A 23070-nucleotide genomic window follows, 5' to 3' on the forward strand; every position below is an offset into this window, starting at 1 on the left:
TCAAGGCGCACAGAGTTTCTGAGTTATAAACGATTGGAAAGGGAAAGCTTATTGAGAATTAAGCTTATAATTAAAACAGTTATATAATATATTTTTTCAAAAAATATATTTATATTATATAAATTATAGTCTCAGATCATAGCCATTTTACTTCAGAAGTTCACACAGAGCTAATAAGAGAAAATAAATTTAGTCTAAGGTATATATTATAATTATACTACATAATTGTCAATTTTATAGTAAATTTGATATATTCAGCTACAAAGTTATAAAAATATTTAAAGAAACACAGAGAATAAAAATTATAAAGCACATAATTTACTACCAATCACAGATATGGCAATAAATTATATGTTATACATATATGTCACAAGAATTTGAAATTGTCTTGATGACTGAAATAATTAATACAAACGAAATATGCTTGATCTGAAAGATTATTTCGCTATATTTTAACTAATATATTAATTTAGATTTGTATTATAAAAATAGTTTTAGCTAACTATAATAAATAAATGTAAAGTATATAGAGAGAAATAAATGTAAATCTGATAAATAAATTATATTTGTGATTATAAAACATAACGTGTCAAGTTGCTTTTTAGTATAAATATTACAAAATATCCATACTTCTTCATATTCTGAAAAATTAATAAATATATAAAATATGTATAGTAGACGAAATAAAAATATATAAAGTAAACGAAAATATGCAACGTGTAAGATGATGAAACTGAGGGTTATGAATAATATTAAATTATAAAAAGTTAACAGAAATGTTTATTCTATACAGTAATTAGTACTGTTTAAGTAAAGTTTTTTTACAATGTTTAGTACAATGCGACGTCATTATTTCGTGTTTTCTATTCAAAGTCAAACAATGATTATAATTAATTATAATTATTATTAACATATATGTAGGTATCGCTATTAGAAAATGATACTATCACATATCTATAAAATATTATATATTCAGTTGAAACAATTCATTCGCATAATCTCCTATACTGAGTAATAAATCAATGTTAGTGCGTTTATAAAAGATATTTTACGAAAAATATCAAACATCAAACCTAATACTATAAAAATTATTTGTTAATTATAAAACAGTAAAATTTCATAGATGATTTTATCAATAGCTTCCAGACTATTAATAAAATACTAAATATTATTAAAAAATTAAAAGTATTAGAAATAATTAAAAATTAATAAAAAATTATTTACAAAAAGGTAATAATAAATAAAAATGATATTGTTTGAAAAATTCTGTAAGTAATTGTATGTCTTGCATCATATTTGATATTTTTGATTGATCAGATCAATTGGTCACTTAAGTTTGATTTCTTCCAAATCGCTTTGTAAAAATATCTACGGACTCTTTAAGATTATTTTTACGATTTTCTAACAGCTTTATAATCCTTGACAAAGCGTTTGGATCTTGACTGAAATAAATTTCTGCGAATCTTTTCACCTGAAACAGATTAGGATGTTAATGATGTTTATCATTAATATGTAGTTATTTTTATGCAGCCATTCCTTAAAATATAATTTTTTATTTAACATAGACAATAACAATACATGGTATGCATATAAATATATTTAATCCCTTAGCTGCGGAAGTATATATGTGACGTAAGAAATTGTCTATTTGCAGAAGATATATATATATATATGTATATAAACGTTCTCGAAAATACATTATTAATTAAAAATGGCATATATATATATGTGTCAATTCATAATAAGGTAATATTCTTAGAATTAATTACTACCTTACAAAAATTCAGTTTATGTTTTAAACCACGCGCTAGAATTACTCAGTTTTAAACATAGCTTTATAAGATACGAATATATAGCCCAAAAATATGAACAGAATTAATTATAAATATTAATTTAATTATGAAAAGTTGCATTAATCTATAATTCCACGCACGATGAACGTTTCATTTTAAGCGCGTTACAGTTAAAGGATTATCAATAGAAAATCAATAAGTATAAATCTATAAGTATTATAAAATCTAACCTTGGACATTTGTTGGTCAGAAAAAACATTCAAAATGATATTTTTTATCGTTAGACTTGTAGGAAATAATCTGTAAGAATAAAATAACATTATTATGTATAAGATACATTTATTTAAAAATTAATTAATGTATAAGATAAATAAAAAAAATAGAATTTATATTTGTAAAAAGAAATGTACTACCTTGGTTTTATATTATCAAACTTTGTTAATATGTAGTCCAAGACCAAATCGTTGCGTGCATGTTTTTGAAGAATTAAATTGAAGATAAATGCATGGTCCGAATTCTTAAATAACATAGTATTCGATGCTATAACATTCAAATAGTTGATAATGATATCAGGATTTTCAGCACAATTCAATGTTTCCCAAAGTTTCTTATCAGATGTTCGCTGATATAGTTCCATCATTTTATCCCAAGTAGTCCTATTAGCTACCGTTAAACCAAAGCAGTACGTCCAATCTTGCCACCATTGTGGAACTCTAAAATACATGTGTCTATGGAAAAGATGTACATGCACTTCATACGCATAGCCGACGTTTTATTTGATCAAGTTTTGTATTTTTTTCCGTTCTGTTAGGTAAATCTTATTTTACAAAATTAAGTTTCCGTCGTGCGCTGTTCTGTCACTCTATATTTACCACATAAGACTATATATTACAGTAAATAAATAAATGCAAGATGAATCCATCGATAACGACACTTCTTATTATATATGTACATATATTTTTACGTGTTTCGCATATTTATTCCATGCATTAGAGATTAGAACAAGAATAGAAATTATGAAGAAACAGTAAAGAGAATGTCCGACGATTTGAAGAAATAAAGAATCGGTTACATCCATATATATGCATACGTGTGCCCGCAACACACACGTACAAATATAAATTATGAGGTAATCGTAAGAAATTACTTGTGAGTATCAGGATCCGCGAAATGTTTGCTTAATTTAACGGCGGCCCTTCTCTTGCATTCCGCGTGACCGACGGTACATGCGTAGTACGTGGCATCTAGCCTTAGCATCTTTGTGATATCGTCATCATCAGGATTTTCTTCGTATCCCACATGCTGAAGAAGCCCATCAAGGATTTTTAATATGTGTGACTAAAAATCATAAAATAATATTGAATTTTACATTGGTTTGGTGGTACTGGCGAAGAAACGTGTGATTCACACACAAATATATATATTTCGTTAGTGCCTTTGTTAGAACATTCACTATCATAAAATTCATAAGAGTCATCGGCGAGCTTGCGCCCACCTCTCCCTAATGTCCATTTGTATTAATGTTAATTAACAGGTTTGCCTGACGTCATTTATTTTATCAATATGATGTCAAAATGATGTTTTTTTGACCGCAATGTGTTCTTTGGGTTGTTGTGTAACTTTAGGATTAGATATTACCTTATAAAATTAGTACAAAAAATTTGTATTTACTTTAAATTTTTGTATTAAATTGTATATCCATACTAATACAAGAAATTCAATATATAACTCTTAGCTTTGAAAATATAACATTTGCGAAGCGATAATTATTCTATAAAGCGGAGAAGTATAAATGAATTGGACAAATTAAAGAGCCAAATATATAACGCTACAAACATCTTTTTCATCTTTATATAATCTGTTATATATATATATATATATATATATATTACATACCTTGAGACTTTCACTCTCTGGCAGTATAAAGTGCCTCACAACCCGAGTTATTATTCGGAACATTGTACGCCATGGCATATAATCTCTGTCTCGTCCTAGGTAACTTATGAGATTCATGAATACAGAGCTCTCTAATTGGTTCTCCAGCACAAAGGCAAACGCATCATCCAAAATTTGAGCACGATTGAGAACGTGTATTTTCGTGTATTCCTCAGAATTCAAGTAATGTATAATTCTTTCCAGATTTGTAATATCATAATAGACACGACAGTATGCTGTCGAATTAACCATTAAATTTATTATTAGATCTTTTTCTTTGTAATTATCAAGATACATTTCAAAATACTGACATGTTCTTTATCGTAATAAACAAATTTTATGTAATTTACAACTTACAATTGTTACAAAAAAAATGTACATTAATAATTTACCAATGTTTCGAAGAATATTATAATTATATAAATCTTGAAGCTTCTTTTTAATAAAAAAATATATTAAGAACTTGAATATAATGTAAAACTTTCGTGTTGATAAAGCAAATAAGATAGATATAAAAGAGCGTAAAATTTATTGATTTATACCAGTTTGTTGTAGATTGACGATAATCCAACCTCTTGTATTAATTTGTACTCTAAGAGTTTCATCTGGTTTTAACCAATTATTGGGCATAGTATTAGAAAAATCCGGAAAGCTCTGGTCAGTGTAGGATATGGGTATCCACCATTTATTATCGGCAGGTATAAGTTCGTGAAAACATTTTTGTGTTATTGCCATTTCATTAGTTTCGTAATTTATCGTCACATTCAGCACAGGATAACGATCTTGGTTTATCCACGTATCCATCACTTCTTTTATTCCGAAATTTTGATCTCGCATACGAGGGACCCAAGAGGCTTCGTTTTTAGCACTTTGTATGTCGCTCCACAAATCATCGGAAGTGACCGCCATATATTGCCTAAATTTGAAAAATGACTGTCATTAGCTTATAACACATACGTCGTATGTATTTATTTACTATTACAAAATCAAACGTGAGCATTAATGTACAATTTAATTAATACATATGTAGAAACTAAGAATATGATTTAAAACTAGCTTATTATTAGTCAAATTATAATTAAGGAATAAAGTATGGTCTCTTCTAATCGAATAGCATTGGATATTGAACCCACAAGTTTATGTCTCTGATGTAATGTTTCATATTTTCCAACGTAAACGCAAGAAACATTATACTTATGATATTTAATGTTGCGATATGTGATAACTATAATAGACTATATTATACATACATACATACTTACTTTGTAGCGAAATACTTGATGATACCCTTTCGAAATACCTCGTCGCCCACTATATGATATAACATGCGCAATATAGCTGGAGCTACGATAAAATACACGTCATAAAATATATCGACTAGTAATGCCTATAAAGTATATTTTGCACATAAAATTAATTGTAAGACATATATGAACGTATTGCGCAAACAGTTAATTTGTTGTCTATCAACTTTTCGGTTACACCTCTTTCTTCGTGCTACCTGCATTAAGCTATTCATTTTATTTACATAATTTTACCTTTGCTATAAACTTCAACACCATAGATGTCATCCAAGTGATCGTGAAGGTTCAATGTAACAGATTCCAATAAGCCAACATCTAGATGGAGAGCATGGTGCATGGTCCCAGTAACGAAAAGGTCCATTGACCGCCAGTCTTCAAATATCTATTACAGAAAATAATCCTCTGATATGGCTGAATATAAAAATTCGAAGAAAGTACGCATTTATAGGGATATATACTACTTGTCCGCCACTTTCAAAAACTTTACTATTTTATTTTTTATTATAATTTATCCATGTCAAATATTAACCGTTTTACGTCTAAACTTTTGAGAAGATCATATATAGTTCAATTATTTTTTTAAATATTGGAGATTACTGAACACAAAAATATAATCAGGATATAAAAATTCGAATTTTTTTTATTGTATTAAATGTTTATTGTGACGAATGCAAAAATTAAAATATTTTTAGAAATCATTGTGCTATAATTATAAGCTTAGATCGCAAATTTTTAAAGCGCGGTTGATGCTAAAAATAAAATATTCACCAATTTTATTAAAAATTTGTATTAAATTATTTTTATAATTGTTTGAAAAATGAATGGGTTACAATCTTATTTATAATTCCAGATTGAAGAACGTGCCATTATTTATATTTAGCTCCGTCTTGATACATTTTATGAAAATGTGGAAATATTTAATTCCTGTTTTTCTATTTAATGAGCAACCTTGCATTAGTAATATTAAATAACCTTGTTGAGGAAAGGTAATACTAATGCAAGGTTGCTCATTAAATAGAAAAACAGAACCTTGTTGAGGAAATACTCCTGGAAGAACACAGCAAATCCCTCGCTTAACCACAGGTCAGACCACCAAGATGGGGTGATAAAATTGCCGAACCACTGATGTGTGATTTCATGTGCTACTAACGACACCACATTCCTTCTCCGAAATGTGGGATCTTTGCTTTCATCGTAGACGACTTTTGATTCGCTAAAAGGCAAAACATAACTTAATATACATAATGTGATTAAGCATAGTCTTTCTCATCGTTAGCATGCAGTCTAATTTGTTTCGAAGTAATTAGTAATTACATTATTCATGATTCTCTTACGCGAGGAATTCAAATAAATTTGAAATTTCCTTTTTTTTCATATATGTATTTCATATATATATATATATATATATATATATATATATATATATATATATATATATATACGTAAACATATGTATATATAAATGGAAAGACGGGATGACATAACACATTAATTAAACACTTTAATTTGTTTGAGACAATCTAAGAATGAAAATATGCAAATAAAATTAGAATATACTTGAAGCGAACGTGTCTTTAATTATCAAATGTGGAATACTAAAAGTAATTAGCCAGCTCTAATAGTTTAATATTAATCTTTTTACTTATGTATATTACTAATCCTTCTAGTTATGTATATATTACTCGTAAATAATGATTCCCCAATGTTCCATGCCGTCGATGGGATAATTTGGTATCATGACGTGATCTATTTTCGGTACCCCTTTGGTTCTATCGATATACTCCTCCAAGAGCGGCGTGATCTTTTCGGCAATACTTTGCATGAATCTTGCTTGTGATGTCAAAGACGATTTGCACCATACAGAATCGGACTGGTCTGCGTTTCCAATGCGAACGAAATTAGATACAATCACAATTCCCACGAGATAAGCGGACATCGTAAAAGTGCGATCGAAATGTGTCCACATCATGCCATTTTCTACATTGTACTGCTCTCGCATCGGCCAATTCGACAATACCCTGTATTCCTGATGATGCATCACGGAGATCATGAAATAAGCTTTTATCGCTGGCTCGTCCCAACATGGAAACATTCGTCTGGCATTATTTGGTGTGAGGTGTGTTGCGGCCAACCTGTGATTTTAAACAATTTTACAAATAATGACAACTTTACCACTCATGATGAGTAAAACGCAGGAGTTTAGAGAACACTAGTTATTGCGTTTATTATTACATTATACGTAATAATTATTTTGTTAAGAGTAGAAAGAGAAATGCCGTTTTATTTTTAACTGAAGTTAAAACATTCTTCTAAACATTACATCATGCACTTCTTGCAAATACTTTATTGTAATTGAACTTACATAGTGGAAAACAGTTTTAATAATTATAAAGCTACAAGTTGATATACGATAAAAGTAATAAGTAAAAGAAGGTAATAAATAAAAGTAATAAATAAAGGTAATAACAAATAGCGTCTACGTATGTACATTATAAGTACGTTTTTAATATTTTTAATATTTGCTTACGTGCTGTTTCCTTCCTTGTCTGTGTATGGAATTTTCATAAAACCATTGCCTAGAGAACCACCCTGAGAAAAATTACCAGCAAACTTCAAGTTTAGGGTGTAAATACCGCGATACAATTGATTGTTGAAATGTAGCGTCAATATATTCGTTTCATCGTCGTAAGTATGTGCTATCGGTTTATAGATTATAGTGTCGTTCATCAACGTTGTCGCTGTTTTATTTATTTCTAATTCTTTCGAGTGCAAGCTTATGTAAAAGGATGCGTAAACAATGTTGACGGTGACACTGGTTTCACCGTGAAAAGTGTTGCCTTCTTTGAGATGCGGAATAATCAGACTAATGTTATAATCAACTGGTATTGCGTTCACGGGTAAACGATAGATATATTTTGGATCATCAGCAATAATATAGTCCGTAATTGTGGCTAATATTAGACCGATATGTAGTAACAATGTTGAGAATTCCATGTTAGTACTCGTCGTCTTAGGTGTCTGTAATTTTTCGTTAAAACAAAACAAATAATACAATTCAGTTTAATGTAATTAGATATTACATATTAATGTAATTTGATATTAATTTTGATACGAAATAAATATCAGATGAAAAAAATAAAAATTACCGAAGAACAGAAGGAGAAGAAGAAAATAATTCCAACTTTTATCAAAAAGACTATATATAAGATTTACTTCGGGCAAAATAATGAATATTTTTTTATATATAACATTGGATACATCTCGATGTACTCACAATTAATTTATTCTGTTACTTTTATATTTTTTAAGAATTAAAAAAATTAATTTAATCAGTTTTTGAAAAGGATTTTAAGGATCTAATTGTAAGTGACGTGTGTACATTTGACTGTATAAAATATTTCGTCATTAGAAGGAAAAAACGTAAGTACAGACGGCGTCATTAATGCTTTCCTAGCTGTGTTCTGGGGATTTCTATAGTGCACGTTACATGTACTATGCCTTCAGGTGGAAGGCATTAATGACGCCGTCTGTACATTTTGTTAATAAAATTTAAATTATTTAGTTATCGGTTATAGCAGTTGTTTGTAAAAAAAAGCAAAAGATAAATTTGTTCCTTGTGTTTCATTTGCGTCCTAATATATTTTCGCCTAATATCTATTTAATGTTTATTAATTTTGGTTATTAAATTTCTTGAGAGAAATTTTTGCTCGGAAATTATTAATTAGATAGAATTTTGAAAGTATAATTGTCAAATAATAAATAGATAAATGTTTGTCAGATGTAAAAACAATATGAAAAAGTCAAAAAGCCAAATACCAGCAAATAAAAGTTGTGTTATCGTTAAAATATTCTAAACACAGAATAATTTAATTTATTGAAAAAAACTTAGTATTGTTGAAACGTCTAGAATGTTTTGTATACCTTTGGACAATAAACTATAGAAGCTAGGTTTTAACAGTAACGTTTTTTGGCTGCGGTCGGATTCACGCTCACAGCGCTATAAGCATCGTTCTATCTTCGTTTGATATTCGATGTGCAACGAAGACAGAATGATGCTTATAACGCTGTGAGCCTGAATCGGACCGCAGCCTTTATTTCCTCGTATTTAGCCTTTTGACTTTCTTATATATATGTATAATTTTCGTTCCTCAGTTTTTAAATAATAAATGGACCGAAAAGTAAAGATATAGAATAGGTAAGGAATCTCTGATTGATTTCTAAAACAAATTATTAATATAATTATTAATAAAATTGTTTCATTTATTTATCAATAATAATAATGATCTCGTCTTTTGTATAATTTCAAATTTTGTTCTACTTTCGTAACGCTATGTGTTGAGATTTCGAAATTATATTAAATCTTTCATTTTCCAGCTCTCATTTTGCCAGCTCACGCGGCAACAATAAGAAACAAAATATGTCGATTGATTTAAAAAATACATATTTAAAATGAAAATTTACAATCCATGAGAATAGATAATCTCGACGAAATAAAATGAAATTTAATTATGTTTTGTCTTTCAAAATTTATATATATATATATATATATATATATATATATATATATCTTCAACGAGAAAAATAATTAATTATTATTGCTTTTAACGACTTACTTTGTATACTACAATTGTGTGCTGATTAAAATACTGTTCTTTGCAGCAATTAAGTTATACGTTGTCGCCACGAAAGCCGTTATTATCAGGAATAGCTCAGCGTAATTGCCGTTTTGCCATCTCGAAAGATTATCGAATACTGACTACAATGTCAATCTCTGATGTTTCAATAGATATGTCATGTAAATACAGTGCCTCACGGAATTGACAGACTCGTACCATTGTTATCATTTTTTTTAAATATTTGTGAACAAAGATATCTAGAGGAAGATCATAGCTCATAAATATGTTTATTTATACGTTAATATTGTGAAGTTGTTTTTGTCAGTTACACTTTTAAATTAGTCGGATTTAAATCACTTGTATAATACATTTATCATTTTAAATTAAATTTTCATTTTGCGCTAAAATAATTACACAATGCACAATTAATCCCACTCAATATGTATACTTTTATACTTGTATACAACTTGTATACAAGTATTATTATTTTAATATGACATACGCTATTGGAAAGTGAATATCGAGGGAAAAACTTGAGGATAAGGAGAATACACATATATATGGACATGCAATTAAATAATAAAGTTGAATTACTTGTGAGTATCAGGATCTTCTAGATGCTTATGCAATTTAATGATCGCCACTTCCTTACATTTTGCATTACCAACAATGCATGCCCATTTCATGGCTTCTAGTCTATTCAGTTTTATAAAATCACATCTTCATTACGTTTTTCTTCAAGTCCTATGTTATTAAGAAACTCATTGAAGATTCCTGCGTATAATTTCTAACGCACCACAGGGAAGATTAAAAAACTGAAAAAAAACCACAAATCCGATCTGATAAATCTCGTCTAAAATTTTATTCTCATTTTTTATATTTAACATTATTATCAATCTTAACAATTGTGTCAAATATATTATTGTCAATCATGCTATTTTTACTTAAAAAGATCGCAATATATTAAAAAAATTTTTTTAAATATTATTAATATAGAGGAAAGTCCCCTATTATGGGATAGAATCCTAATATGGGATATTATGTGATAGAATCTCATAATATGTCTCTGTGGAACCTATTAGTTTAGCAGAAACCTCGCTATCTCATATTAGGATACTATCCCATAATAGGGGACTTTCCTCTATTAATCATGTCATAACAAATTCCTGCAGAAATAAAAGTAATACTTTTGTACTGTGAATATCACAGATAATCATAAGTGAATCCCGTGTCACATACTGTATAAAATATAAATATAGTTCCAATTGCAAGACCTATGTACAAATAAATTAATCTAACAGCATGTCAATTTCCTAAAACTTTCATCGTAGTAGAGGAATCTGCATATGACCGGCTCTCTCGTTGGTTTGCGCTTTATCCGTTATCATCTTGGAATTAACATTATCTGCCAGCTTCTGCTTCCGCTTCCCTTCGATAGATTTCATATATGCAAGGAAACATGTCCAGACTAAACTGCATACGCTGACGTACACAACACGATTTCGCTCCGGGATTAGGATAAAATTGATAGTTTGTAGAATTGGCCATACGCAAATGGCAATCTAGGAGGAAAATAATCTCTCATTAATCCGCTTAATCTCCAATTTAAGAACACGGTTTATCGAGGATATACCTTGTATGTTGGCCAAAACTTAATTTTGACCTCGTCAACGCATTCCGAAACTGGCTTTAATTCAAGAAGGCTCATGCCAAAGAAGAAGGAACACATAGCTGCGGGGCCGTACGTAACTTGTTCAATCAAAGCCTGCAATTATTATCCAGTTATTTCGTTATCATTTAATTTCCATCAAGCCATTTTTTAAATAAATCAATTTGTCATACAAAATTGTGTAATTTAAACTGTTCAATTTTCGTTATACATATACATGTATGTACATATATGTTATACACCTTAGTGATTGCAGACTTCAAATTCGCCTTCGGCCAGAAATAAGACGCGCATCTCAGCCAGCAGTACAGTGTGGGTGCTACGTAAAGACTGCCGTATAGACTGAATCGCACGGCCTCCGCATAATTAAACTCTTCTTTCCCCATTATCTTTTGTTGTAACAGACACGCGGAGGGCCATATAATCGAGTAGGATGCCATGCCTCGAACAATCGGGTATTTCTGCGAGATCTCGCGGAACTTTACGAATATGGTGCGCATTGTCGATGCGTAGGCTGCAAAAACATACAGATATTTAAAATCATCATTTTACACTTTATTAATAGTAACAAATAAGAAAATCAATATCATATTATTGAAGTACTATCAATAATATAGTCTAGATAAATTTTCGTGATTATCAAATAGGGCCCAATAGGCCCGGGATAATTTAAGGATACAGACATTATCGACCGTCGACATATCTACACAATTTACAACTCGATCATAATACAATTATATTATAAAATTCATATTTTCCCCGATAACCAAGCGTGCTAGCACGACAGCGCACGCTGTGCTCAGCATGTCTATTATTATATAGGTATACTTATAATTCATAAGTAAGCATACATATTTACAACGCAAACCTCCATAAGATCATCGATTTTTATTTTGTCAATATCAAAAACTGTTAAAAATATTCGGGAAAAATTCTGGCTTTTGAGTAGCGCATTGAACGATTTAAATGCAGTTTAGGAAAAATATTGTACAATTAATTCGATTAAAAAGAAAAAAAAAGTTATTGAAATACTGAAGAGATGTCAAAGTAAAACTGCATAATCAGTATGAATTTTAAAAAATATCAGATAATCACTTTTGTTCAAGTCTTCGATCAAACTCTAATCAACTTAATCGACGATTAGTTCAGCTGGCAGAGTTGTTAAAAATTTCCGGTCACACACAATTCATCGTCCCCAATCTCTAATCTTTTCTTCTATGAAACAAACAAAAAGAAATTGATAATTCTATTCTCAATGTATTGCAGATATTACCTGACAAATTAATTCGGAGCTAATCGGAGCTTAATCGAAATCACCCTGTTATCTCTTTGTCTATCGCGCGTCGACGATCGATTTGTTTCCCTAAAAATCTCGACATGACACACAAGTTTCGCAATTCTGGTAGTGCATTACGTCACGGTTGTCGCTCGCATGAAGCTTCGAGTCGGTTACCTTCCGTGGTGTCAGGGGAAACGGACGCAGGAACACCGCAGAGTCACGCGACGTTCCTTGGGGAACGCGCTCGCTGCGTTCAATTTTGACAGGCTGCGGCCGTTGCGTGCGTTATGCGTCGTGTGACGAAGCCGTTGCATCTGGGGGGATCTCGCGTGGTTCTCTCGTTGCGACGTGACGCGGGCGACTGGCCGAGTGCCCCCGACGTTGACGGAACACGTGCTGACGTGATGACGAAATTGGTCGATCCATTCTTATCTGTCCTTGGTACACGTCATCCGCCGATACGGGCACGCTTTTCCGCTGCATCGGCCGCGTTGCACAATCGCTCATTTGCTGCGCACCTTACTCTCTGGTAACGTAGAGAGCTCGACAAGAGAGGTCGATAATATTATACTGATATCCGCGACGTAAGACTCGTCACAGAAAACGAAATGTCGGGGGTTTCTGCAGTCGTGTATACATATATATATATATGTAAGAGAGCTGTATTATAAGAAATACAATTCACTTGATGAGCCTGCGTGTCACGCGATAAAGGAGATATACTGTACACAAATATAAGCAGATGCATATGCGTTGCCAGTAGTAAAGATCTGGGTACATATAATTCGTAAAATATTTTAAAAAATGTCGAACTCGCGCACGCTGCGCGCAATACATTCATTCTAATCACGTTGCAGTATCTAGAATACATTAGGGATATGTGCATGCAAATTCTTACAAAAGTTCGACATCTGACGAAAGCTTGCTTAATAACATCGTGTTACAATGTACAGAAAACTACATTCTTTTTGATTTGTATACGTTCAATTTTTTTTCATATTAAACGGAAAATTGTTGCGATGAACAATTATATATTTTCGTCCAGTGATTCATGTTCATGAAGCAAGCTTGTGAGCCAACTTAAAAGCTACAAGGATAATCTCTAGTAGATCTATATATATATATATATATATATATATATATATATATAAAAGATGCTTTTAAAACTTTGAATTACTCTCAGCAATGTACAAAATAAACAGCAATTAGAACAGGTTGTAGGTATCTTCACAATGCCTCGCACTAGTTTCCCGTACTTTCAATAATAAAAAAATACTGTATACTCTCAATGATTGTGATCCATTGGTTCCCCTAAAATTATATGCACAAATTCTCCTTAATGATTTTACCAGATTTTCCCCGATTTCAACTTTGCATGCTGTTGGCACAGTCTTCATTTTGCAAATCGAAGCTACATCGATTCAACACTCATTAATGTCGAACACTCTTAATGTCAAATAAATCATAAACACCCTCATTCTCACTAAGATTGAAATGGTAATCTTTCTCTCCAGGAGGTGGACTTAATCTCATTAATGGTCCACAAACTGCAAATAAAATTTATACAGACATTAGATGTTTGATTGTTTAGGTATGTACAAAAAGAAATATAAGGATAGTATTCACAGCCCGATCTTATATTCAAGATCGTCTTAAGTCTGATCGTGGACAGTCTTAAGATCTCATCCAGAAATGACCGTATGGCATCTCGAGATCGTACTTAAAACGATCTTAAATATAAAATCGGACTATGAATATGGACTTAAAATTTGACTTACAGTCAGAATAGAATTGATCAAAAAACTCCAACTCTCTTTGGACAATATCTGTAATTAAAAATAATTAAGAACGTGGTTCAAAAACTTTACACTGCAATATATAATAAATAAATGCAAATCAAGATAAAATACCTGAGGTGCTGACATCCCGTAAAACTATCTTAGCTTCTATCAATTCCGAATCTTCTTCTTCTTCTTCGTCAGTTATCGGATCTGGTTTAGTACTGTTTTTTGGTGGCCTAATGTTGAAATAAATTTAATGTATTCCAATATAATTGTAATTTTGAGAAATAGATATAAAATGTAAAAATGTGCATTTTGTATCAAATGAATAGCTAAAGCTTGATAACTATTCATCCCCTTTACAAAATCAATTGGCAATTAGCAATTGTACTATTTGCTCTGTGCAGATCAGGAATATTATTTTACTATTCCTGATGCGATTAGAGCATACGCAGAGACTGTACATGTTTTTTTTTTTTCTTTATTTCCACTTACCTTCCAACTTTTCTCTTTGGTTTAACAATAACCTCTTCCTCTTTCTTTTCATCCTCGTTTCCACGCTTTGTACCCTTGGATTCTTCTTTTAATCTCATTTCCAATTCCAACACTTTATTATCGTAAGTTTTAGCTAACTCAGGTTGGACCATATACACTTTTATCTCTCCTGTATTACTTTTCAGGATCATGTTATAATTTATCACTGCATCGTCTTGAATGACAGTCTGCCAAATATGTAAAAAATAAGGACACATTAAAGACAAATGTACATCAAAGTAATTTGCATTAAATATTTTCTAAATGGATATAACTCATTGATAAAGCAGTGGTATGTCAAGTAAAAGATCTGAGTTTGATGCTCAGATCTCGTTGTTTGTATCGTCCTTTGGAGAAATTTCCAAATAATAAGAACAATAAATAAGTTAAAAAAACAAGCTCAATCTTCCAGAATGGAGATTGGCTTATAACCCATAAAAGTTGTAATTATAATTAGTTTGGAAACTTTGGTCTATCCAGAGCTGCAACGAAGTAGAACAAACATTTTCCGGATATCCTTTTGTATACCTTCAAGACATTTGGTACTGTGATCTCCATATCCGGTGGACCCTGTATCCCTAGCACGAACTGATCCGCAAAGGTCTCCTTAACATCCTCGTACGTAATATACGCATATTTCCTATTTCCAATGTCATTCTGTATATTCTTTATGCTCTGCTGTATCCACTGGGTATGGGTGTCCAGCAGCTGTTCGTGATCCTCCAGCTTGCTGATCTCCTCCTTCAGGTCCGTCAGCTTCTCGCCAACCTCCTGAGTGTTGCAGCCAGGTCCCGCACCCCTATGAAACACAAATTCGCAAAGTAGTGGTGCACGTGGCGGCAGAGAGACAGAGCTAGCGGCATTAAAACGAGAATAAAGGGGTGACACTTACTTCCATTGGATGCTGTTCTTGCTCTTCTTCTCTATGAGGCCGATACCCTCGAGGACGTTCGTGATGTCGTAGATGCGCCGTTTTTGTCGTACCTCCAGAAGATCCGCGGCCTGTAACGTCCGTATGTAGAGTAACCACCTCGGTCGGTCGCTGGACGCCGCGGCGTCCCGCCGGGAGCCCCGCGGCCCGCGTTTCTTATAGGTTAAGGTGGGATCGCGTGTTACGATGTTGTAACACCGTCGGCGCGTCGACCGCGCCGAGCGCGGGGCCCGTGGCCGCGCGGCGACGAACGGGAACGTCCGCGGAGCTGGGGAAACGGGCCCGGGGGCACGCACGCCGGTCCCCCCGCGCCGCGCACTTCTTTCAAAATTCCCGCAACCCGAGTATGACGTGTAAGCCCGCGGTCACTTAACCTAGTACAGGTTAACTTTTTCGGTGGCCTCGCGAGGCAGCCGAGCGTACTCACGACTTTCAAATCCAGCACGCCGTCCTTCGCCTTCTGGAGCAGGGTCACGAAGCGGGTGGTCAGCAGCCCGAGAGACTTCTCGAATCGGCTCTGCTGATTATCTGCCATTATCTCGGTCGTTGCGAAAATTTTCAAAACTTGCTAGTCCCTTCGAAATTGCCGCAACGCCACGGACGCCATCCTAGCAAGCGCGCAACGGCTATTCAAATGTGAGCGCGCCTCTGGTGTCGGTAACGAACCTGAATAACGAATATCGGATAATTTATATCCGAACGGGATATATCTGCGGATATCGATAAAATTTTTGGAAAATCACTCGTTCCGGGACTTATAATCGTGCACGCTCGTGGCAATTAGTAATAAAGATAAATTGTTATATGCCCAGGAAAAAATTGCAAAAAAATAATCGTTACTTGATCTTTATTATCGCATACCATTTGCGGTAGATACTTACAATCAATTTTTTTTATTTTTATGTAATAAAATACGCTAATTAATGTCGTGACATTTATTACTATGTACATATGGAATATTTATAATAAAATAAATATATATAATATTTATAGATATTATGTATATACATAGATATATATAATATTTATAAATATATACATTTAATATATATATGTATAGATATTGAAGATCATTTACACACGGCGTCATAAACGCTTTCGCACCTGAAGATAGCCGCGTCCGAGTCAGATAGATAGCTATAGATTTGGTTATGTTGCTTGAAATTCCCAATAATCCCTGTATTTAAAACGAGATAAATATACATTATGTTGGAGAAAGAGAAAGCGAAGATTCTAAGTGCAAAAAGTACAGGCAACACGAACAGATCTTATTATTAGCTATTATTTAACCCGGACGCGGCTATCTTGTGGCGAGAAGACGTTTATGACGCCGTGCGTACATCTTATTGCTTCATGATTAAATTGTATAGTCATACAAAATAAACAGAGGTGGTATTAAAAAGTTTCAAATATTGTGTACCGATAACTAAACGTTCTTAAGGAAAAAGAAGTTCGTTGGTGACAGTTGGCTCTGGACTCTGACTAGAACTTGCAGAGCTGAGAGTCTCATCTTTAATCTTTAAAGCGGACGAATCCTTGTCCTTGCTTTTGTCCTTTTCCTTCTCTTTATCTTTAGCCTTATCCTTTTCCTTTTTATCCTTATCCTTATTATGCTTGTGATCGTGTTTATGCTTATGCTTGTGCTTGTGTTTTTTCTTATCCTTCTTTTTCTTTTTACTCTGCAAAAACAACGGATGCGAGTTTAATATATATTTTATATTTCTGACACACAAAAAACATTGTTGTACAAAAATACTTTCTACTACTTGAAAAACTTCGTGTACCTTATTGCTGGAATCACTCTTCGGCTTGTGCTCTTCTGAATCCTTTTTAAACATCCCAGGCTCGAAGCCTACAGGACCAGGAGTTCCCATGATACCAGGCAGTGATGCGGAATTATCGCTATAATATTCAGATTTTACTTTTCCTTCACCAGGTATCGGAATTCCTCGTTCATCCACCTAAAAAACACAGCAACCGTAGATTTGATTCAACAACTTCACAAGGACAAGGAAAAAGAGATAAGACTATTTTCCATACATTATTTGTTGTTTTTTGTCGTTTTAGTTCTGGTCCATGTTCCACTGGATTTGATGGACCCGGAGGATCTCTGTTGGGAGATGGTTTCCTCTTATTCGAAACAGGTAAGTTTTCAACTTCTTCGATCGACTCGTGTCTCAGATGTTGTACCGGCGCAGCTTTCACCTGAGCAGAATACACCTGAGTAAAATTTAAATGTTTGTTACAAAAAGAAGCTTTATAATCATCTAATAGATTACACAAATAAGTCTCACTTCGCGTTCTGGACTTGGCGGGCCAGCTTTCCTAGGCTTCGTAATCGCCACAATTTCAGGAATGGGAAGACAAAATGGGACTTTTATACCATACAAAGAATAGTATAAATCCACCAAATCGCAACGCAACTTTGCATCGTGCGACAACATGCCGCTGCAATTAGATAAAATTATATATGTTAATTAATTGACATGAAAGAAAAATAAGATTTACAGGCGAGATTAAAGAAGAACTGTCGTACTTAATCAAGTTCCATATACGGTCAACTAGATCTGGTTTATCCAAGCGATGTTTATGGGCTCTCTCGAATGGCGGATTTTCCACCATCAGACGTACGAGTCTATGGCGTACACCGGGATGTGGATCCATTTCAGCCATATCTAATAAGAACTCCAAGTCTTCCCATTTGCCGTCGACACGAGTAAAATCGACCAAGGCTTCTAAAGCTGCGATTCGAACGTCTGGAAAATGTTGATTGATCATTAAGAATTCTGGCAATTCAGAAATATTGTTATTGAAATCTAGAATATTACCTATAAATTGCCCATATGCTGCGTATGCTCTGAAAAGATGAGGATTGCTTGGAAGGTGACCGAACTTTTGAAGGATACGTATAACTTTAAGACAAGCTACGCTGACGGTATATTTGTAGCAGGGTAATAATTTCTCTAAGTTTAAGTTTCTCGTGACCTCTTCTAAAATGGCCTTCGTGTCGATTGATAGAGAATCGGCCGTAATAGCCGTGCTGTAATGGTATACATTAAGAAATTTATCTTTTCGTCGGATTATTATCTGTCTTGTTATAAATAAAATTCGAATGTTCATACCCTTGTTGCACACTGATAACTGGTGTAACAGTCGCGCCAAGAGCTTCGATTAGCGCAGCTCTGTAATAATTGTCGGAATATCTATTCTTGCTGTTGTCATTATACTTGAAAAGATCCATTAAAAAGGCTAACACTTCCGGTGGACAGATACCGTGGGCATTGCGTAATCCTGCCATTGCGACTGGTATAGTCTGCACACAGATGTACAAAGGTTCAGAGAAAAGATATTACTAAATAATTCTGATCTAAGTACGTATTAACTCGCACTTAACCTTTTGTAGAAAGTAATGTTGAAAATTCGAGAAATTGTTTTGTTTAATAATTCGTCGGCACGACGCAGATCCGAATAATTTTCTAAATATGGCCAACATCGCTGGTGGGCCTGACCATGTTGCTACCATTGCGTTTCCCACCTGTATGTACATATTTGTAAAATTGAATTAAATAAATTATTTTAATAATGGCGTTTAATAATGACTGACCTTTGTCAAGCAATTAGCAGCGCGAAGTCTGACTTTATAGTAACAATGTTCGTTCTCAATTGTATCGGTCAACGCTAATCGTGTGGCAGGTGTTGGATGATGCTGCAAAGCTTCGATCGCTTCCAATTGTGCGGTGACGTCTCTCTCGTGTCTCAATTGATATTGCCACTGATAATCAGGTTGTTCAATTTGCACAGCGCGCATGATTGTCATTTCAGGATCAAGTCTGATCCATAATACTGGAGAATCGCTGTAGATAAACAATAAATGTTTTTTTTTTTTTTAGATAATATATAATAAATTTACGTTTCTTGCATAATGTTTGCAATAAGAATTATCGCGATCTTACTCCATAGCAGAAAGATCCATATCGACTTCCTCGCCGGTACACAGCGGAATTTTCTTTTTCTTGTTTCTACGACTTTTACTGTGACATGTGATGTCCGCCCTGGCCATTGTACCTTCAATTTGTAATGTGTGCTTGAAAGTACCGTCCAGTTCTTGAATATTGACTACTAACGGGCCCACGTATTTCCTAATCCCTCTTTGATGTGTAGTGTCTTGCCTAATTTCCAACTCTACTGTATTTCTGTAACATGTATATATGTGTTATTTTAATTTTCATAATATATAAGATAATAATAGATAGAACTAAACTCAAGCAGAAAAGTACCTTTTTCTATTAAATACAAAACTTAAGCTAAATTTCGCATGTCCTCCCGTTCTCACCCATTGATCTATAAATACTGACATATCTTTTCCTGTTACAGTAAAGATTGCCTTAGCGAATACATTTGTACTAATCAACATGTGTGACCACAGGCCAGACTCTATTTTTTGTTGTGCGGCATTAGCTGCCAGAGACAATTGTTTATTGAATACCTATAAACCATTAAATATATAATTAACTGTACAATCTACTATTATATATTTAAAAAATAAAAAAGAGAGAGATATATATGTATATTTACTTGAAGTAATAATTCTTGGCCGATCCTATGTTCCAGCATTCTCATGATTAGATGTGCTTTCTTGCGGAGAACTTGAATGTATCTTGGAGACATGGTATGTAAATTTTTAATAGGAAAATAAAATCCGGGGTCGGGAGCTCGAGGAGCAGGCGCTGGAGTATTAGCCGCAATAGGTAATGGTGCTGGTGCTTGAGATGGATCTAATATTATACCACCGAACTGTTCTTCATATTTCACGACTTCTTGTAATTCCTACAAAAATTATATTAACCAAGATAATTAAATAAGTTGAAAAGAACATAATGTGCAGGGACTTATCATGACTTATAGGTACTTACGGATTGAATCCATTCTCTGTATTCATTATTTCCAAAGCATTTTTTTGCATAGAGTCCTGTTAGATACGTGGAAATGCCCTTAGGTAACCACGTATCTGACCAATTTTGCATAGATATAAAACATCCAAAAAATTGTTCTGCAACTGCTTGCGCCATTGCTTTCTTAGTAATGTATACTTGATCTATAATTGCAGTAGAGTGTAGTAAATTCGTACTGAAAGTAAACAACTCATCGTGAGTAAGTACAGCAGTGGAATTTAATTATATGTGAAACAAAAGAGATTAATTTTACTTTAAAATGCTCATAGTAGCATAGGCATTAATGTCTTCGTCTATCTCATCAACGAAGACCTGCTTGTAACAGGAATATGGATATCGATTCGACAAGGTTTCCTCATAAAATTCGAATGCTTCGTGCATGTATTTTGCGGATACTTTCAGAGATGACAAAAGTTGAGGCAGGCAGAAATGAGTCACCTCATGCATGTACGGATCCACAAAAATCTCAAAGGGTCTATAAAAGAAAGGAATTTACATTTATTATACTATAAATAGCAAGATGTTGATTAACTTCCAATTGTTTACCCGACTGCTAGTGCAATGTTTGGAGCACACGCAGGAGTGTTGAGCACATAATGAAATGTTTTTCTACGCATGTCAGGTGTGTAGACCACCTCGACCAGATCTCCACAGGAGACTGCAGTCATCGAATCGTCAACAGTAAATTCCAATTTCCAAGTACATGGTTCAGCAAAACTATCCACACATGGAAACCATAATCTAGATGAATTTTCATAGCTGTATGTATACATATGGGCACCTTTCTAAAAAAAAAAAAAAATTATTATTAGTACAAAGAATTTCGTTTTAGAAAAATATTGCCATATTATTGCATCATAAGGATTGTAGATTATTAGTTTTAAAAAACGTAAAGCCAAAATTGCTTGGTATAAATATTATTTACTGGAAAAAATTAGTTTTTTATGAAAAAAGATAGAAAATTATTGACATTATTGCTGGAATATAAAGAAATTTGGAAATCCATAAAGTGCAATCCGTATCAAATCTTATCGAACCATAGAGTCAAGGTATTACAATTTTGAGAGTAAAAAGAAAACTCTTTCGTTACAACACACTGACTTACCTCAGCTAGAGTTCCTTCGCAGTTTGGTACTACGAAATGCACTCCTCCTTGTGGCTGCTCCAAGGAAAACTCAATGCTAATCCTTAATCCTCGGCCTTCCGCAACCAAATGTGCTGCATCCGGTGGTATTTGAACCACTAATTCACCAGCGTTATTGTCGGGATCAACTTTTTGAGCTGCCGCTAGGTGCATATTAGAGAAAAATTCCAGGGACCGTCTGCAATAAAATTGATAATCAGTCTATTAACAACCTCGAGTATCAATTTTGAGCTATCGAGAAGAGATTTGCTTACTGTTTACTATCTCCCTGGCAGATATCCAGGAACGGATCAAAATATTGGAAAGGAGCTTCATAGGTGTCATTTAAACACACTCGGTATATCCTGCATTGTTTAGCATTAAGTTTCACTAGCCTGAGAGTGTCTCGCAGAGGTATAATCGTCAACTCGACAAAACCAATAATGCTTTTTCTTTGAAAACTTATTCCCGTTAAGCTTAATATTTGATGAGCTGTAATATAAATTGCATTGAAATACATTAATTACTTCAATAAAAATGATAATATGTCAAATTGATACATAAATCTAACTTCTGGAACATAACCTCAAAACATAATATCAAAAAAACGCAATTTTTACTTATACTCCAGAACATGTTACAATGTATGCATTATTCTCTGTTAAATGGCCGTAATAAAAAATTTAGAATAAATAAATAAAATTCCAGCGAACATTAATAAAAATTGAAACGATGGACAGAAATATAACCAGTAAAGATAATTGTTAAATGAAGACGTGACCGTTTTTCTTACTTAATTTATATGGACGGCTGTTATCGCCAGTTTTTTCCTTCTTCATGTTTCTATTTATTTATTTACAACTATCCACAGAGAAAGATAAAGCACAGAACAACACGGAACGCCATGCTAAGCACGCTACAGCTAACCACACAACTCACAACCACAAAGAATGACGATTGACGAGACACCAGAGGCACTGACCACTACTGACACATATATCCACAGCCGCACTAACGCACGCACACACACACACACATCATATGACATATATATACACATATTTACATAATATATGGGTGTATTTGTTTACGCAGGGCTGCGTGCAGAAACATCACCAAAGTGCTAAAAATCCTACAGCATATGTTACGTGCA

General features: G+C 33.3%; 6 protein-coding genes across 10 annotated transcripts in view; 1 reads left to right on the plus strand and 5 right to left on the minus strand.

The window, feature by feature from the left end:
- Nucleotides 1–10294, minus strand: part of LOC139772035 (aminopeptidase N-like) — a 28898-nt gene extending 18604 nt beyond the window's left edge. Inside the window, exon 1 of the mRNA XM_071705329.1 lies at nt 10243–10294. The gene's annotated coding sequence lies outside the window, so the exon portion shown is untranslated. The remainder of the gene's footprint in view (nt 1–10242) is intronic.
- LOC139772042 (gustatory receptor 10) overlaps nt 1–23070 on the plus strand; it is a 115611-nt gene that overhangs the window by 62568 nt on the left and 29973 nt on the right. The gene's annotated exons all lie outside the window — the stretch shown is intronic.
- On the minus strand, nt 90–9787 carry LOC139772034 (aminopeptidase N-like). Of its 2 annotated transcripts, none has more exons than XM_071705326.1 (12): nt 9646–9787; nt 7560–8050; nt 6715–7164; nt 6062–6245; nt 5267–5414; nt 4991–5072; nt 4271–4644; nt 3690–3964; nt 2941–3131; nt 2207–2506; nt 2024–2093; nt 90–1471 (listed from the first exon to the last, which is right to left on the minus strand). In XM_071705326.1, the coding sequence occupies exons 2-12, from the start codon at nt 8024–8026 to the stop codon at nt 1331–1333; spliced, it is 2682 nt and encodes an 893-aa protein (XP_071561427.1). In that variant the 5' UTR covers nt 8027–8050; nt 9646–9787; the 3' UTR covers nt 90–1330. The 2 variants fall into 2 exon arrangements, with proteins under 2 accessions (XP_071561427.1, XP_071561428.1); XM_071705327.1 differs by having other exon boundaries at nt 7560–7621; nt 9646–9775.
- LOC139772037 (mpv17-like protein) lies at nt 10239–13103 on the minus strand. Of its 3 annotated transcripts, XM_071705332.1 has the most exons (5): nt 12771–13103; nt 11560–11831; nt 11282–11413; nt 10948–11210; nt 10250–10463 (listed from the first exon to the last, which is right to left on the minus strand). In XM_071705332.1, exons 2-4 carry the CDS (start codon nt 11815–11817, stop codon nt 10971–10973), a joined length of 630 nt encoding a protein of 209 aa, XP_071561433.1. In that variant the 5' UTR covers nt 11818–11831; nt 12771–13103; the 3' UTR covers nt 10250–10463; nt 10948–10970. The 3 variants fall into 3 exon arrangements, with proteins under 3 accessions (XP_071561432.1, XP_071561433.1, XP_071561434.1); XM_071705331.1 differs by having other exon boundaries at nt 10239–11210; XM_071705333.1 differs by lacking the exon at nt 12771–13103 and adding an exon at nt 12591–12764 and having other exon boundaries at nt 10250–11210.
- On the minus strand, nt 13346–16458 carry LOC139772036 (transcription factor E2F5). Its single transcript, XM_071705330.1, has 7 exons — nt 16270–16458; nt 15804–15913; nt 15440–15710; nt 14873–15099; nt 14507–14613; nt 14375–14422; nt 13346–14143 (listed from the first exon to the last, which is right to left on the minus strand). The coding sequence occupies exons 1-7, from the start codon at nt 16375–16377 to the stop codon at nt 14028–14030; spliced, it is 987 nt and encodes a 328-aa protein (XP_071561431.1). The 5' UTR covers nt 16378–16458; the 3' UTR covers nt 13346–14027.
- Taf2 (TATA-box binding protein associated factor 2) lies at nt 16763–22875 on the minus strand. 2 transcript variants are annotated; one of them, XM_071705334.1, is made up of 19 exons: nt 22857–22875; nt 22711–22778; nt 22193–22409; nt 21900–22116; nt 21341–21579; nt 21048–21269; nt 20756–20969; nt 20418–20669; nt 20120–20328; nt 19796–20035; nt 19447–19696; nt 19237–19377; nt 18965–19155; nt 18671–18882; nt 18379–18598; nt 18137–18290; nt 17883–18062; nt 17627–17803; nt 16763–17521 (listed from the first exon to the last, which is right to left on the minus strand). In XM_071705334.1, the coding sequence occupies exons 2-19, from the start codon at nt 22754–22756 to the stop codon at nt 17279–17281; spliced, it is 3624 nt and encodes a 1207-aa protein (XP_071561435.1). In that variant the 5' UTR covers nt 22757–22778; nt 22857–22875; the 3' UTR covers nt 16763–17278. The 2 variants fall into 2 exon arrangements, with proteins under 2 accessions (XP_071561435.1, XP_071561436.1); XM_071705335.1 differs by lacking the exon at nt 22857–22875 and having other exon boundaries at nt 17883–18047.

Source organism: Temnothorax nylanderi, unplaced genomic scaffold, assembly GCF_030848795.1.
Source record: "Temnothorax nylanderi isolate EJ_2023f unplaced genomic scaffold, tnyl_v1.0 TNYL_tig0046_pilon, whole genome shotgun sequence".
NCBI lineage: Eukaryota > Metazoa > Arthropoda > Insecta > Hymenoptera > Formicidae > Temnothorax > Temnothorax nylanderi.